Source organism: Panicum virgatum, chromosome 4N, assembly GCF_016808335.1.
Source record: "Panicum virgatum strain AP13 chromosome 4N, P.virgatum_v5, whole genome shotgun sequence".
In the NCBI taxonomy this organism is placed as follows: domain Eukaryota; kingdom Viridiplantae; phylum Streptophyta; class Magnoliopsida; order Poales; family Poaceae; genus Panicum; species Panicum virgatum.
The window spans coordinates 35,992,629-36,010,907 of NC_053148.1; the positions used below are offsets into that span (position 1 = coordinate 35,992,629).

Below are 18,279 nucleotides of genomic sequence, written 5' to 3' on the forward strand. Positions count from 1 at the left end.
TTGCCCTCGAAGTGAGGAGGCGAACCACCCATCTTGGCCATAGCTCTAGGCGGTGAAGCCTAATGATCCAAATGAGCAACGAGGCTCTGATACCAATTGTAAGGATCGATGGACCAAAAGGGGGGGTGAATTGGGCCTTTTTCAATTTCTAAAACGAAGTAAAGCAATCTTAACCTATGCAATGCTAGTAAGGCACCAATTCACCAACCGGATAACTAAGCTACCTACACAAGCTAAGAGAGATAAAAAGAGAAGTGAAGCCTAGCAAGGTAGAGCTAAGTTATGATCTCTAAGTCAAGCACATGAATGAATTGCATGAAAGAAAATGCTTGAATAAAGAGAGTAGACAAGAGACGACCGGATTTTTTTCCGTGGTATCGATGTGTTGGCACACACCCCTAATCCACGTTGTGACACTCACAAAGAGTCTTGTCACCTCCCAAGTCACCGAGACGAGGGCGCTCACTAAGAGTCTCCGTTCACCATCCCGGCGTGGTGGAGATCAAGCCACGTACAATCTTCTTCTCCGGGCTCCCACAATCCTTGGCAAGCTCCGCGAGAAACACCTCGATCACCAAGATCGCCTAGGTGATGCCAATCACCAAGAGTAACAAGCTAAGGCCTTCACTTGAGCAAGAACCGATCACCAAGAACGGATGCACACTAGCTTCTCTCTACTCAAGTCCTTAATCTTGCTTCTTGATTGATTGAATGCACAAGTATGTGAATGATGAAGCTCAAGGTGGCTCTTGACTATATTATGAGTGTATGGATGTTGCCTGGTGTCAAGAGTGGGCGAAATGACCCATTGGAGGGGTATATATAGGCAGCTCACACAAATAGAGCCGTTGGAGAAAAGCTGCCAGAAAACTACGTAGCGCCGGTTAATCCGACGTCCCTCCAATAGTCATCGTCGGTTTAACCGGTGAATGTAAACTGCCCCTTCTGAAAACTAGCCGTTACAACTTGGGCAGATTAACCGACGTATCATCGGTTTAACCGGTGAGTGTAGTTGTCCACTGATCAACTAAAAAATCAAGTCTCTGGACAACTGCACCGACGTTAACTCAAACCTATCGTCGGTTTAACCGGTGAGTACAACTTCTGAATTCCTTTGGAAAACCATCTCACTGGTCAATTGCACCGACGTCCTGATTCAAACATCGTCGATTTAACCGGTGTATAGAACTTGAAATACCCTAGAAAAACCAACTCTGGACTAATGCACCGACGTTAAATTCAAACACGTCGGTTTAACCGGTGTATTGAATTTGTCCAGACTCTGCTGACTTCGTTTAACCGACGTATAGAAAATTGAGAGCGTCGGTTAAACCGGTGTATAGACTTTTTCTGTTTTTGTCTTTTCTGATTTGAGTCTTGAATGAAATCCAAATATTCTTGAGATATAGTTTGAGAACCACTTATTTGAACTTCTAAAAACCTGAGTGACCATAGTGTGCATCCATTTTCAAATGACCATGTCCATGCTCAAGTTACTTAGCCTTAACCCCTCTTAATAGTGCGATCACTACAAAACTATAAAACCTATACTAACCTAAGTGTCCTTCTCAACCTTATGACACTTAGGACTAGAAAGATCCTTAGTCTTGACATATAATTGAGTTGAATACCGAGATCGCCTTTTGAATAATGAAATTGAGGGGCCTCTTTTGACATATGACCAAATGAGCGATAAAGATCTATTAAGCTGCACAAACTCATTAGTCACAATAATGGTTGTCATTAATCACCGAAACATACCTTGAGGGCCTAGATGCTTACAGTAACCCTGGCTCAGTTTTGTAACTTTAGCTTGAGATGATGTGTACTCTGATGGTAGCCTATGGGTTAGATATATAGGAGATCCATAGGACCTCCTCAACTTCCCCTAGTAATGTGGGATTAAAGGTTTGCACCCTAGCTCACTTCCTTTATGCACCATGGGCCTTTGAGATTTATTTGGAATTTCTGAAATTATTCATGGGCCTAGCCCAAATTCCATCAATCCCCCACAGATCTCAAATACCCATCAAAGATTTTGCCTGTCTCTCACTACTGTTTATATACCAGTCTTTCAGCAAGGACTGTTAAGTTGAACTCTCGCTTAGAACTTCAAGCTACACTCATTCACAACTGGAACAATGGATTAAGCCTTGAATTGCAAGTTTTGTGTGAACAAGATTCACTCAAAGCCCGAACCAGTACACGACAGCCAGTAGCCTGCTCCGGGATTGGAGCATATACGTCGTACTCCCTGGTCTCTTCATGAGTTTACTAGAGATCACCCAAATCTCACAAACTGCGACGTTAGACAGTCAGACTCATATAGGTGTGGTCTTTCAAGAATGCTCTATAGGACAACACCTTTGCTCATTAGAGCCAACAGAAACACATTAAGTCAAATAGCCAACCTGCATTACAGCAACTGAGAGTATTGCATCTTTTCTTAGAGAGGGTTTAACCATTACTCTCCTCAGTTCACCATCAGCTTGTTCTCCCCAAGTCCTAATTCACGGGATCACCGATCACATAGGTTGGGTTACCACTGTGGCAACTTATACGGGTCTCATACCCATCTCCCTTGATGCACTATCTATAACATTCCGTGATAATCCTTTTGTAAAGGGATCTGCCAGGTTTTTGTCTGTTTGAATATAAGTCACACTTATCACTCCAGAGTTTCTCAACTTCCTGACAGACTTCAGTCATCTTTTAACATGTCTTGATGACTTTGCATTATCCCTAGCACTGTTCACTTTGACTATCACCGTTTGATTGTCACAGTTCATAAGGATGGCCGGCACTGGTTTCTCAACCACAGACAAGTCCATCAAGAGCTCATGCAGCCACTCTGCCTCAACAGTGGCTGTGTCCAAAGCATTAAGTTCTGCTTCCATGGTTGACCGCGTCAAAATGGTCTGTTTGCAAGACCTCCATGATATCGCACCACCTCCAAGGGTAAACACATACCCACTCGTGGCATATAGCTCATCAGCATCAGATTTCCAGTTCGAATCACTATATCCCTCAAGCACAATAGGGTGCCCAGAATAGTGAATTCCATAACTCATAGTACCTACTAGATAGCGCATAACCCTTTCAAGTGCATGCGAATGATCAGTACCCGGGTTTGACATGAACCTGCTCAATTTTCTCACAGCAAAAGATATGTCAGGTCTCGTTGCACTAGCTAAGTACATGAGTGAACCAATAATCTGTGAATATCTCAGTTGATCTTTGGCAATTTTCTTGTTCTTTCTCAACATCACACTAGGGTCATAAGGTGTTGGAGAAGGCTTGCTGTCGATATAGTCAAAACGGCTCAAGACCTTTTCCACATAATGGGATTGTGAAAGAGTAATCCCATTCTCAACCTTAATAAGCTTGATGTTAAGGATAACATCAGCTTCTCCCAGATCCTTCATATCAAAGCTCTTTGATAGAAAGGATTTGACCTCATTGATCACATCAATGTTTGTGCCAAAGATCAGTATGTCGTCCACATACAAGCATAATATCACTCCTCCACCCCCACCATAGTGATAGTACACACATCTATCAGCCTCATTAATGATAAAGCCCGCAGAAGTTAAAGTTCTGTCGAACTTCTCATGCCATTGCTTAGGTGCTTGTTTCACCCCATACAAAGACTTCAAGAGCTTACACACCTTGTTTTCTTGACCTTTCACTACAAATCCATCAGGCTGATCCATGTAGATCTCCTCATCCAACTCTCCATTTAAGAAAGCTGTCTTAACATCCATCTGATGAATGATAAGACCATATGAGGTAGCCAAGGAAATTAATGCTCGAATAGTGGTCAATCTAGCGACAGGTGAATAAGTATCAAAGAAGTCTTCGCCTTCCTTTTGTGTGTACCCTTTAGCAACAAGCCGAGCCTTGTACTTGTCAATAGTACCATCAGTCTTAAACTTCTTCTTGAATATCCACTTACATCCTACAGGCTTGCAACCATAGGGTCGTTCAGTGAGCACCCATGACCCATTAGAAAGAATTGAGTCCATCTCACTTTGGATTGCTTCTTTCCAATCATCTGCATCTGAAGATGCATATGCCTCTGCAATGGACGTGGGAGTATTGTTCACAAGGTACACAGTGAAATCGTCACCAAAGGATTTTACAATCCTTTGTCTCTTGCTCCTTTTAGGAGCTTCACTGTCATCCTTCTCTAGGACATGCTCATGTTCATCGGATTGTTCAGAAGACTCGATAGGTGATGCAGGTTGAGGAGTTATCTCTGTCGAAAATCTAGAATTGCTATGCATATCTTTCATAGGAAAAATATTCTCAAAAAATGTTGCATCACGAGATTCCATAATAGTATCAACATGCACATCTGGTATCTCAGATTTAACCACTAAGAATCTATAAGCAATGCTCCTCTGAGCATATCCTAGAAAGACACAATCCACTATCTTAGGTCCCAACTTGCGCTTCTTTGGAATAGGTACATTAACTTTCGCTAAGCACCCCCACGTGCGCAGATAAGAAAGTGATGGTTTTCTCCCATTCCACATCTCATATTGAGTTTGATCTTGATTCTTGTTTGGAACTTTATTCAAGACATGACACAAAGTCAATACAGCCTCCCCCCACCATGCCTTAGAAAGACTAACTGTGTCTAACATGGAGTTAACCAAGTCAGTCACCGTGCGGTTTTTCCTCTAGGCAATCCCGTTTGATTCGGGAGAATAGGGAGGCGTCCTCTCATGAATAATTCCATGCTCCTCACAGAATTCATCAAATATTTTGGGAAAATACTTGCCACCACGATCTGACCTTAGACGCTTGATCTTTCTCTCTAGTTGATTCTCAACTTTAGCTTTATAGATTTTAAAGTAGTCTAACGCTTTGTCCTTAGTTCGCAACAAATAAACATAGCAAAATCTAGTCGCATCGCCAATTAACGTCATGAAATATCTTTTCCCACCTTTTGTCAACACACCATTCATCTCACATAGATCAGAATGTATGAGTTCTAGAGGTGCCAATTGTCTTTCCTCAGCAGCCTTGTGAGGCATCCGAGGTTGCTTTGATTGCACACAACTATGGCACTTAGAACCTTTGGCAATGGAGAATTTCGGAATTAAACACATGCTGGAAAGCCGAGATATCAAACCAAAATTAACATGACACAAACATGAATGCCAAACACTCGCATCATGGCTAACGTTGCCACAAATATGGTTCACCGACTTATTACAAAAATCAGCAAGAAAAAAGCGGAACAAGCCACCGCAATCATAGCCTTTACCAACAAATTGTCCATGTTTCGACACGACAAACTTATTGGACTCTAACACTACCTTAAACCCGTCCTTGCATAGGACTGACCCGCTGACCAGATTCTTATTGATAGTGGGCACATGCTGCACGTTCCTCAGCTGCACGATCTTCCCCGAAGTAAACTTCAGATCTACCGTGCCAACACCATGAACAGAAGCATGTGAGCCATTCCCCATTAGCACGGAGAAGTCCCGGACGGTCTGGTAAGAAGAAAACATAGAGATGTCAGCACACACATGAACATTAGCACCCGTATCAAGCCACCAACTCGTGGATTGAAAAACTGAAAGAACTGTAGGTAAATTACCGTACCCATCTCCAGTGTTGCTCATGGTCACCATGTTGGCATCCTTGGACTCATTTGCTTTCTTGGCCCTGCGGTCTGCCCGATCTGGGCACTCCTTGGAGAAGTGTCCAAGCTTACCACATGCATAGCACTTTTCCAAAGCCTTGTTCTTCTTCTTGAAGGTAGTGGTCTTGTTAGGCTTGTTGTTCCCTTTGTTCTTGCCACGTGGGAACTTCTGGACCAGGTTGGCGCTGGACTGACCTTGATCTTCTTTCTCAGGCACGTCCTTCTTCCGAGCCTTCTCCTCAACATCAAGAGTCGCTATCAGATTTTCAACTGATATCTCCTGTCTCTTGTGTTTCAGAGTTGTGGCGAAGTTCCTCCACTGGGAAGGCAACTTTGCAATAATGCATCCAGCCACAAACTTGTCGGGAATAGAACACTTAAGGAGATCAAGATCCTTGACAATGCACTGCACCTCATGCGCCTGTTCCACCACAGAACGGTTATTCACCATCCTGTAGTCATGGAAACTCTCCACGAGATACAGTTCATTACCCGCATCTGTTGCATCATACTTTGCAACCAGAGCATCCCACAGCGTCTTCGCCTCTGTCTCATCAATGTACACACGGACTCATCCGTCTGATAGATTGTTAATGATACATCCAACAAAGAGATTGTTGGCCTCATCGTACTTCTTCTGCTCTTCAGCAGTAAGTACGCCCTCACGCTTGCCAAGTCTCATGTCCCAGATGTGCATAGCAGTAAACCAGAGGCGAACCTTGGACTTCCAGATCTTAAAGTTCACGCCAGTAAACTTTTCTGGCCTCAGTGACTCAGCGAAACCAGCCATTGTTAAATCAACAGATTGCCTATAATAAGGTTTTTGGATTGTTGGAGAAATAGACAACTGTAAGTTTAAATTCCGAACTAGATTTATCATGACGAGAATTAAACCTAGCATGCATGACTCTAACATACTAGAAAATACGTATATCATAAACATGATCTTAGAAAACATGATTATGAAATAGATCTGATCACAAAATGCGTACTATGCGGGAGCCGCCGGGAAGACGAAAGGCGCAGACGAGACAAAGATGGTGCGTCGAACGGAGCGCAGCAATCGGCGTTGCAGACGACGGTACGCCGCAACTCCTGACTTGGATGGAGGACGAGCCGTGGCGAAGAAGATGAGCAGTCGCACTCAGCGCTTCCCAAAAACCTTATTCGCCCTCTCCTGGTACAAGATCACAAGAGCGAGCGGTTCCGGAGACCTGCTCTCCTATTCGCCGGTGCACGCCGTCGTTTGGGATGGATTAGACTATGATGGTGGCGCAGCAGCGAGAAAGAGGCAAAACTCTAGGTTTGTAACCCTAGCTCAGTTTTGTAACTTTAGCTTGAGTTGATGTGTACTCTGATGGTAGCCTATGGGTTAGATATATAGGAGATCCATAGGACCTCCTCAACTTCCCCTAGCAATGTGGGATTAAAGGTTTGCACCCTAGCTCACTTCCTTCATGCACCATGGGTCTTTGAGATTTATTTGGAATTTCTGAAATTGTTCATGGGCCTAGCCCAAATTCCATCAGTTCATGCCTCAGCACCTTGCTCTAAGGCATCAACAATCTTGTCGGCCACATGCTTCACCTCCTCAATAAGAGTAGCAAACTTCTCTTCGTCGCACTCGAGGGGCATACCTTCTCCAAGTGGCTTCAAGTTCGCCTCTGGCCAATAAGATTTGACTAAACCTAAAACATGCGATACTGCCTGGTGGTCTCCGAGAGTTGGTGATCTTTTGTGGAGCTGCCTGCAGTCGCTCCAACAAAGTCCTACCCTCTTCAACACTCCCCTCAGGAGGATCCACCATGTCGACCACTGCCTGTGCAGCAGTCTTCAAGTCGGCAAGTTCCTTGTTGCAGATATCTTTTTCAGCTACCAAGTTTTTGATCTGCTGCATGCACTGCACCAGCTGCACATCTGCATGCTCCATGATCTTGGTAAGCCTCTCTACTTCACCTGGGCAACGGTACACAAGAATCTTTAAGTTAGTCACCGGTTCTTTTTTAGTTACAACTTTTTTAGCTCTGCGTGGTTGCGACAAGTATAAGTACCAAGACAGATGTACAGGTTGCTACTCGACTACAGTCAAGGGCTAGCAAGCTAAAGGAGTTACCTTTATGATTCTTCACAATCGACTTGTTTTTCTCTTGCAAAGACTGATTTCTCTCTTTGAGAGCTTTGTTGTCCTTTGCCAGGGACTCTATCTCTTTCTTCAGCAGCTCCTTCTCCTGGCGGCGCTCAAACTCGATCGTGTCATGTTTGTTCCACAAGTCATCGACCTCTTGGGTCTTCTCCTTAAGCTGGCTTTTCTTGTCGACCATCAGCTGGAGCCCTTCTTCAACTTCTTTTAGCTTCTGGGACTTCACAGTTGACTGGTTGGCAAGTTCCTGCACACACGAGGACATATGAACTACGGTGCCAAACACAAGATAAGTACTCGATGAAAGGCACTTACGGTTAAAAATGTCTGACATTCCTTTATATTATCTTGAAATAACTTCATTTTTTCCGCCAGCAGCATAGAGTCTTCATTCAGATTTGCATATATCTTTGGCAGACGCTCCAGAATTTCTTCAGCACTTGCAGCACCTTGCTTTTCAGATATTGATTGCTGCATGGCTACAATTTCTACTCCATCAGTGTTAACGAGTCGAGCTATTGGGAGATGGCAATCTGAAAAAGGCCACAGAATTGGCTCACCTACTGAGATCTCTGATGCATCAATCAGAGCATCATCACCTTCAGGCGCTGCTGGTGCCCCTCCTTGGTCACCTCGATCTGCTCCAGTTCCAGGAGTCTCCTCAGCAGAAGCCTCAGGCAGAATCTGATCTACTTCAGCTAGAGACTGCGTCGTGGGTACTCCTGTGGCTGGTGCAGGCCTGGGGGCTGGCGAAGCGAGGGCCTGTGCAGGCTTACCCAATCCTAATTCAGCTGCTACGCTGTACATGCTCATAGCAAAATCAAGCGTACACACAAGAATGAACGACGAATCAAGGCAACATAAGTGGCTTGTTTTTCAAATTGAAAGATAAGTAAAGATTTGGAAGATAATGATTGAAGACTGATTTGACCGTCAGCCTGATTATTCGATTCAACCTAAGGCTCGGGGGCTACTCCATATGGAGCGCGAGTTCATCGCGCACCATACAAAAGAAGATGATTTAGGGCTTGAGCACCTCATAGCCTCGACGCAGCCAAAGAAGTACTCGGAAGACTATTCGAAGCACCCGAAGGACTCCAGAAGCACTCGAAGATGACTTCAGAAGTACTCGACGCCTGCAGTACTTGACTACGAAGAGCTCGGGGGCTTGTCAGACCCAGGACAGCGGGACTGCTCACAAGCGTAGAATGTTCTAGAGTAAGGGATAGCACATGACATGTACCTTATCCTCTTGTAACTACCCGATTAGGCGTAGAACTAGTCGACATACGAGGGAAACTATTCGACTCAGCTCGAGTAGGACTTCAGGTTAGTATTCGGCTAGGATTTTCATATAACCCTATCCCCGAGACTATATAAGGGCGGCCAGGGACCCCTCCAAAACATGCAATCTCTAAGGCAATACAAACCAACACACATGACGTAGGGTATTATGCTCTCGGCGACATGAACTTGTCTAAAGTTTCGTGTTCCTTGCACGGCGACATGAACTTGTCTAAAGTTTCTTGTTCCTTGCACCTTCGAGTTCAGATCTCGGTGAGCCCCTGCCTAAATCCTACCAGTTCGGGGGTATGCCTCGATGCGCTTAGCGGTTAAACACCAACATATAATCTCCTGAATTGCTGAAAAAGATAATGTGTCTATTGTCAACTTCTTTGAGATGTTCCTGTCTGTATTGCTCCTTAAACCAATAACTGTAATAATTTGCATCACATTACATGTCAATTTCTGCAAGTAGTAGTGCCATTTTAGAAGATATTATTCTCAGCAAAATTATAAATTTTAGCACCTATTTTAATCTATCTTTTAAACTATTACCGAAGCGTTAGCACGGGTAGTGTACTGGCCAGTTTAAATGGACGGTGAACATTGAGAGAGAATGTGTAGCATTATTAGTTGAAAAAAGAAAGAGATGAGGTACAGCTCTACTGGCCCACGTGTGGCAAGCAGAAAATAAGGGACGGTGAGTCTAGAGTCATAAAAGCCGTGTTTGGTTTGGCCCGAAAAAAATTACGTGAAATTTTTTTTCATCTCTGACCAGAAGTTTAGAGTAATAAATAAAGTCTAATTCAAAAACCACCTCCACAACCCCACGTGCAAATCGCGAGACGAATCTAATGGGGCCTTTAACCGCATGTTAGGTTGCCAAAACCGATGAACTTTTTGCATCTTTTGCACCAAAACCGATGAACTTTATGTACCATCACACAACAATCGAAACAACTTTATGTCCTTATCCATGGTTAGGGCGTTGTTTGGTTCGTAGTACCCAAACTAGTGCTAAAAAATTTTTATATGGTGGTAGTAGCTACGCTCAGTGGAGCGCTACCAGCCCGCGTTCGATTCCCGTAAGCAGCGTGGGTGTCGCACCGCGGGACCAAGCGGGTGTGTATGGATGTGAGTGTGTACGTGAATTTGCTCGGTAGTCTCATCTACGTTTGAGCACACGGTCAGAGTGGATGTCCATTTGAATTTTTACATGACGCGCAGTGCTCTGGTAAATTTTTTTAAAAACAGATTCCCTCCATTGTATGTGACCCATGAAAAGAAAAAGTGTTATATAAAGAAAATATATCTGCAAAAGACAAACAAGCACTGATCCATATATGTTCCTAGTATAGATTCCATCCGCATAGCACGCTATAAAAATCACTTTTCCGCCGCGTTTAATTCCACGACGCGTTGTCGTTCGGCCAACGCTCGTTCGGCGTCCAAAGGTTGCGGTCAAATCAACACCACAGCTTGCCACCAGAACCGGATGCTTTGTCGTCCTTGCAGCTGCTTTAATCAGTCTACAACCACAGTCAAGTCAACATCATGTATTGCACAGCAGGATGCTTTGTCCCTGCACCTGCCTTTATCTACACCCACAGTCCATTCCTCTCCCCTGGTCACTCGGCTCGCTTGCTTTATCCTCGTCTTCCATCGGCAGCTTTGCCTCTCACCAGCCTCCAGGCCCTCCAAGAAGGTCTTATTCAGGTCGGTCTGTTCATCAGAACTTATTATTTCTTACTGCTTTCCCAACAATTTGTCCAAAAAAACTCATAAAACTTTAAGGATTAAGAATTCTTTACTTTTCCCATCTGCGCCTTCCAACTTGTGTGAACTTTAAGACTTTAAGGATTTGGTTGCCCTATTAATTAACCTTAAAGATATAAAACGTGTTTTAGGATTCTGACTCGAGACTTATAACACTCAATCATATAAGTTCTTTGAACATGCATGTGTACACGGGACAGCTAGATTTATGCCACTAGATCAGTTTTCATGTGGAGAAATGCCAACTATATTTTAAAAATTAGGCTCATGCTACTATAGTTCAAAACTTGTTAGTCTTGCGCCATTGCCGGTGGCATAGAACTAGCAATTCAAGCTAAATATTTAGACTACGTTGTTAGGCTTAAACCATTGAGGTGACAAGATCGAGTCAAACAAGTTCCTGACCCAATGGCATGACCCAAATTATTTGAAATCTAATGGCCCTAGCATAATTTTTAAGGTAAATAATCAATGATGTTCTTGGGTGATGAGTGAAAAGTTGGTGAAGGTGCATCCCATACAAGGGTGGCTTAGAAATTGAAAACTGATTAAGGGCACAAAGATTGCTAGGTTTGAACTTAATAGATAATATGGTGCCTAGGGTAACCACCCAGCGGATAGTTTGGTGCTCCCGAAAGTCTTGAGTCTGCGTCCGCGGCCAGGCCGAATCGAGCTTGATTTACTCTGATTCGAGTTAGATTTCTTCCAAAATTAACTTAGACCGGTTGCCCTATTATTTATACTTAGGGTTAAGGCCGACTGAACTCCCTCAATCCAATCAAATTTTGCATGCATCTACTTATTTTTTTGCTTTTACTTAAATTCTAGGATTTGTAGTTCTTAAAAGATCATTCGTGTTCTTTCATGAAAATGGAGAATTCTTTGGTGGTTTGCGACCACGAAATGGGACTCACACTGCTAGAAAATCTAACATTTGTACCGTTCAGCAACCCCCGTTTAGTACCGGGCGGCTGACCGGTACCGCTTGGTCGGTACTAAATGGTGTGCCATTTAGTACCAGTCAAAACGCCCGGTACTAAAGTGACCGTTTAGTACCGGTCTGTGTTACCGACCGGTACTAAACGGTTTTGCACCCAAAAATTAAAGGAAAAAAGGGATGAGCAGCTAGGAGGCCCCGCACACGCGCATTTAGTACCGGTCAAAAACCTTAATTAGATTGGTCTCGCGAAGTAGCGCAGAGATTATTAAGTTAATTTTTTAAATTATTTTTATCTAATATCCTAATTAATGGTCAAAATTGACTACAATACCTGTGCTACAAAACCAGCCGAGGGCTCGGTGGTTGTAGCTACGCTCAGTGGAGCGCTACCAGCCCGCGTTCGATTCCCGTAAGCAGCGTGGGTGTCGCACCGCAGGACCAAGCGGGTGTGTATGGATGTGAGTGTGTACGTGAATTTGCTCGGTAGTCTCATCTACGTTTGAGCACACGGTCAGAGTGGATGTCCATTTGAATTTTTTCATGACGGGCAGTACTCTGGTAAATTTTTTTAAAAACAGATTCCCTCCATTGTATGTGACCCATGAAAAGAAAAAGTGTTATATAAAGAAAATATATCTGCAAAAGACAAACAAGCACTGATCCATATATGTTCCTAGTATAGATTCCATCCGCATAGCACGCTGTAAAATTCACTTTTCTGCCGTGTTTGGCCACAATTCCACGACGCATTGTCGTTTGGCCAACGCTCGTTCGGCGTCCAAAGGTTGCGGTCAAATCAACACCACGGCTTGCCACCAGAACCGGATGCTTTGTCGTCCTTGCAGCTGCTTTAATCAGTCTACAGCCCAAGTCAACATCATGTATTGCACAGCAGGATGCTTTGTCCCTGCACCTGCCTTTATCTACACCCACGGTCCATTCCTCTCCCCTGGTCACTCCCCTCGCTTGCTTTATCCTCGTCTTCCATCGGCAGCTTTGCCTCTCACCAGCCTCCAAGCCCTCCAAGAAGGTCTTATTCAGGTCGGTCTGTTCATCAGAACTTATTATTTCTTACTGCTTTCCCAACAATTTGCCCAAAAAAACTCATAAAACTTTAAGGATGAAGTATCCTTTATTTTTCCCATCTGCGCCTTCCAACTTGTGTGAATTTTAAGACTTAAAGGATTTGGTTGCGCTATTAATTAACCTTAAAGATATAAAACGTGTTTCAGGATTCTGACTCGAGACTTATAACACTCAATCATATAAGTTCATTGAACATGAATGTGTACACGGGACAGCTAGATTTATGCCACTAGATCAGTTTTCATGTGGAGAAATGCCAACTATATTTTAAAAATTAGGCTCACGCTACCATAGTTCAAAACTTGTTAGTCTTGCGCCATTGCCAGTGGCATAGAACTAGCAATTCAAGCTAAATATTTAGACTACGTTGTTAGGCTTAAACCATTGAGGTGATAAGATCGAGTCAAACAAGTTCCTGACCCAATGGCATGACCCAAATTATTTGAAATCTAGTAGCCCTAGCATAATTTTTAAGGTAAATAATCAATGATGTTCTTGGGTGATGAGTGAAAAGTTGGTGAAGGTGCATCCCATACAAGGGTGCCTTAGAAATTGAAAACTGATTAAGGGCACAAAGATTGCTAGGTTTGAACTTAATAGATAATATGGTGCCTAGGGTAACCACCCAGCGGATAGTTTGGTGCTCCCGAAAGACTTGAGTCTGCGTCCGCGGCCAGGCCGCATCGAGCTTGAGTTACTCTGATTCCAGTTGTATTTCTTACAAAATTAACTTAAACCGGTTGCCCTATTATTTATACCTAGGGTTAAGGCCTACTGAACTCCCTCAATCCAATGAAATTTTGCATGCATCTACTTTTTTTTTTGCTTTTACTTAAATTCTAGGATTTGTAGTTCTTAAAAGATCATTCGTGTTCTTTCATGAAAATGGAGAATTCTTTGGTGGTTTGCGACCACGAAACGGGACTCACACTGCTAGAAAATCTAACATTTGTACCGGTCAGCAACCCCCGTTTAGTACCGGGCGGCTGACCGGTACCGCTTGGTCAGTACTAAATGGCGTGCCATTTAGTACCGGTCAAAACGCCCGGTACTAAAGTAACCGTTTAGTACCGGTCCGTGTTACCGACCGGTACTAAACGGTTTTGCACCCAAAAATTAAAGGAAAAAAGGGATGAGCAGCTAGGAGGCCCCGCACACGTGCATTTAGTACCGGTCAAAAATCTTAATTAGATTGGTCTCGCGGAGTAGCGCAGAGATTATTAAGTTAATTTTTTAAATTATTTTTATTTAATATCCTAATTAATGGTTAAAATTGACTACAATACCTGTGCTACAAAACCAGCCGAGGGCTCGGTGGTAGTAGCTACGCTCAGTGGAGCGCTACCAGCCCGCGTTCGATTCCCGTAAGCAGCGTGGGTGTCGCACCGCGGGACCAAGCGGGTGTGTATGGTTGTGAGTGTGTACGTGAATTTGCTCGGTAGTCTCATCTACGTTTGAGCACACGGTCAGAGTGGATGTCCATTTGAATTTTTAAATGACTGGCAGTGCTCTGGTAAATTTTTTTAAAAACAGATTCCCTCCATTGTATGTGACCCATGAAAAGAAAAAGTGTTATATAAAGAAAATATATCTGCAAAAGACAAACAAGCACTGATCCATATATGTTCCTAGTATAGATTCCATCCGCATAGCACGCTATAAAAATCACTTTTCCGCCGCGTTTGGCCACAATTCCACGACGCGTTGTCGTTCGGCCAACGCTCGTTCGGCGTCCAAAGGTTGCGGTCAAATCAACACCACAGCTTGCCACCAGAACCGGATGCTTTGTCGTCCTTGCAGCTGCTTTAATCAGTCTACAACCACAGTCAAGTCAACATCATGTATTGCACAGCAGGATGCTTTGTCCCTGCACCTGCCTTTATCTACACCCACAGTCCATTCCTCTCCCCTGGTCACTCGGCTCGCTTGCTTTATCCTCGTCTTCCATCGGCAGCTTTGCCTCTCACCAGCCTCCAGGCCCTCCAAGAAGGTCTTATTCAGGTCGGTCTGTTCATCAGAACTTATTATTTCTTACTGCTTTCCCAACAATTTGTCCAAAAAAACTCATAAAACTTTAAGGATTAAGAATTCTTTACTTTTCCCATCTGCGCCTTCCAACTTGTGTGAACTTTAAGACTTTAAGGATTTGGTTGCCCTATTAATTAACCTTAAAGATATAAAACGTGTTTTAGGATTCTGACTCGAGACTTATAACACTCAATCATATAAGTTCTTTGAACATGCATGTGTACACGGGACAGCTAGATTTATGCCACTAGATCAGTTTTCATGTGGAGAAATGCCAACTATATTTTAAAAATTAGGCTCATGCTACTATAGTTCAAAACTTGTTAGTCTTGCGCCATTGCCGGTGGCATAGAACTAGCAATTCAAGCTAAATATTTAGACTACGTTGTTAGGCTTAAACCATTGAGGTGACAAGATCGAGTCAAACAAGTTCCTGACCCAATGGCATGACCCAAATTATTTGAAATCTAATAGCCCTAGCATAAATTTTAAGGTAAATAATCAATGATGTTCTTGGGTGATGAGTGAAAAGTTGGTGAAGGTGCATCCCATACAAGGGTGGCTTAGAAATTGAAAACTGATTAAGGGCACAAAGATTGCTAGGTTTGAACTTAATAGATAATATGGTGCCTAGGGTAACCACTCAGCGGATAGTTTGGTGCTCCCGAAAGTCTTGAGTCTGCGTCCGCGGCCAGGCCGAATCGAGCTTGATTTACTCTGATTCGAGTTAGATTTCTTCCAAAATTAACTTAGACCGGTTGCCCTATTATTTATACTTAGGGTTAAGGCCGACTGAACTCCCTCAATCCAATCAAATTTTGCATGCATCTACTTATTTTTTTGCTTTTACTTAAATTCTAGGATTTGTAGTTCTTAAAAGATCATTCGTGTTCTTTCATGAAAATGGAGAATTCTTTGGTGGTTTGCGACCACGAAAATGGGACTCACACTGCTAGAAAATCTAACATTTGTACCGTTCAGCAACCCCCGTTTAGTACCGGGCGGCTGACCGGTACCGCTTGGTCGGTACTAAATGGCGTGCCATTTAGTACCAGTCAAAACGCCCGGTACTAAAGTAACCGTTTAGTACCGGTCTGTGTTACCGACCGGTACTAAACGGTTTTGCACCCAAAAATTAAAGGAAAAAAGGCATGAGCAGCTAGGAGGCCCCGCACACGCGCATTTAGTACCGGTCAAAAACCTTAATTAGATTGGTCTCGCGAAGTAGCGCAGAGATTATTAAGTTAATTTTTTAAATTATTTTTATTTAATATCCTAATTAATGGTCGAAATTGACTACAATACCTGTGCTACAAAACCAGCCGAGGGCTCGGTGGTTGTAGCTACGCTCAGTGGAGCGCTACCAGCCCGCGTTCGATTCCCGTAAGCAGCGTGGGTGTCGCACCGCGGGACCAAGCGGGTGTGTATGGATGTGAGTGTGTACGTGAATTTGCTCGGTAGTCTCATCTACGTTTGAGCACACGGTCAGAGTGGATGTCCATTTGAATTTTTACATGACGGGCAGTGCTCTGGTAAATTTTTTTAAAAACAGATTCCCTCCATTGTATGTGACCCATGAAAAGAAAAAGTGTTATATAAAGAAAATATATCTGCAAAAGACAAACAAGCACTGATCCATATATGTTCCTAGTATAGATTCCATCCGCATAGCACGCTGTAAAATTCACTTTTCCGCCGCGTTTGGCCACAATTCCACGACGCGTTGTCGTTCGGCCAACGCTCGTTCGGCGTCCAAAGGTTGCGGTCAAATCAACACCATGGCTTGCCACCAGAACCGGATGCTTTGTCGTCCTTGCAGCTGCTTTAATCAGTCTACAACCACAGTCAAGTCAACATCATGTATTGCACAGCAGGATGCTTTGTCCCTGCACCTGCCTTTATCTACACCCACGGTCCATTCCTCTCCCCTGGTCACTCCTCTCGCTTGCTTTATCCTCGTCTTCCATCGGCAGCTTTGCCTCTCACCAGCCTCCAGGCCCTCCAAGAAGGTCTTATTCAGGTCGGTCTGTTCATCAGAACTTATTATTTCTTACTGCTTTCCCAACAATTTGCCCAAAAAAACTCATAAAACTTTAAGGATTAAGAATTCTTTATTTTTCCCATCTGCGCCTTCCAACTTGTGTGAACTTTAAGACTTTAAGGATTTGGTTGCCCTATTAATTAACCTTAAAGATATAAAACGTGTTTTAGGATTCTGACTCGAGACTTATAACACTCAATCATATAAGTTCTTTGAACATGCATGTGTACACGGGACAGCTAGATTTATGCCACTAGATCAGTTTTCATGTGGAGAAATGCCAACTATATTTTAAAAATTAGGCTCATGCTACTATAGTTCAAAACTTGTTAGTCTTGCGCCATTGCCGGTGGCATAGAACTAGCAATTCAAGCTAAATATTTAGACTATGTTGTTAGGCTTAAACCATTGAGGTGACAAGATCGAGTCAAACAAGTTCCTGACCCAATGGCATGACCCAAATTATTTGAAATCTAATAGCCCTAGCATAATTTTTAAGGTAAATAATCAATGATGTTCTTGGGTGATGAGTGAAAAGTTGGTGAAGGTGCATCCCATACAAGGGTGGCTTAGAAATTGAAAACTGATTAAGGGCACAAAGATTGCTAGGTTTGAACTTAATAGATAATATGGTGCCTAGGGTAACCACCCAGCGGATAGTTTGGTGCTCCCGAAAGTCTTGAGTCTGCGTCCGCGGCCAGGCCGAATCGAGCTTGATTTACTCTGATTCGAGTTAGATTTCTTCCAAAATTAACTTAGACCGGTTGCCCTATTATTTATACTTAGGGTTAAGGCCGACTGAACTCCCTCAATCCAATCAAATTTTGCATGCATCTACTTATTTTTTTGCTTTTACTTAAATTCTAGGATTTGTAGTTCTTAAAAGATCATTCGTGTTCTTTCATGAAAATGGAGAATTCTTTGGTGGTTTGCGACCACGAAAATGGGACTCACACTGCTAGAAAATCTAACATTTGTACCGTTCAGCAACCCCCGTTTAGTACCGGGCGGCTGACCGGTACCGCTTGGTCGGTACTAAATGGCGTGCCATTTAGTACCAGTCAAAACGCCCGGTACTAAAGTGACCGTTTAGTACCGGTCTGTGTTACCGACCAGTACTAAACGGTTTTGCACGCAAAAATTAAAGGAAAAAAGGGATGAGCAGCTAGGAGGCCCCGCACACGCGCATTTAGTACCGGTCAAAAACCTTAATTAGATTGGTCTCGCGGAGTAGCGCAGAGATTATTAAGTTAATTTTTTAAATTTTTTTATTTAATATCCTAATTAATGGTCGAAATTGACTACAATACCTGTGCTACAAAACC

The 18,279-nt window shown here is 43.3% G+C and overlaps 2 protein-coding genes and 1 long non-coding RNA gene across 6 annotated transcripts in view; 2 read left to right on the forward strand and 1 right to left on the reverse strand.

The window, feature by feature from the left end:
* Positions 1–6,959: 6,959 nt before the first annotated feature.
* On the reverse strand, positions 6,960–8,701 carry LOC120670789. Its single transcript, XM_039950936.1, has 3 exons — positions 8,115–8,701; positions 7,773–8,046; positions 6,960–7,615 (listed from the first exon to the last, which is right to left on the reverse strand). Exons 1-3 carry the CDS (start codon positions 8,610–8,612, stop codon positions 7,251–7,253), a joined length of 1,137 nt encoding a protein of 378 aa, XP_039806870.1. The 5' UTR covers positions 8,613–8,701; the 3' UTR covers positions 6,960–7,250.
* On the forward strand, positions 7,456–9,234 carry LOC120670790. The gene is made up of 2 exons (XR_005673370.1): positions 7,456–7,596; positions 7,667–9,234. It is a non-coding gene; the product is annotated as an uncharacterized LOC120670790 (long non-coding RNA).
* A 3,542-nt stretch (positions 9,235–12,776) lies between these two features.
* Positions 12,777–18,279, forward strand: part of LOC120670792 (disease resistance protein RGA2-like) — a 29,082-nt gene continuing 23,579 nt past the window's right edge. Inside the window, exon 1 of one of the 4 annotated variants that reach the window (XM_039950945.1) lies at positions 12,777–12,840. The gene's annotated coding sequence lies outside the window, so the exon portion shown is untranslated. Of the gene's footprint in view, positions 12,841–16,880; positions 16,934–18,279 lie in introns of those variants that run through there. The other 3 variants (XM_039950949.1, XM_039950947.1, XM_039950951.1) reach the window with 3 other exon arrangements.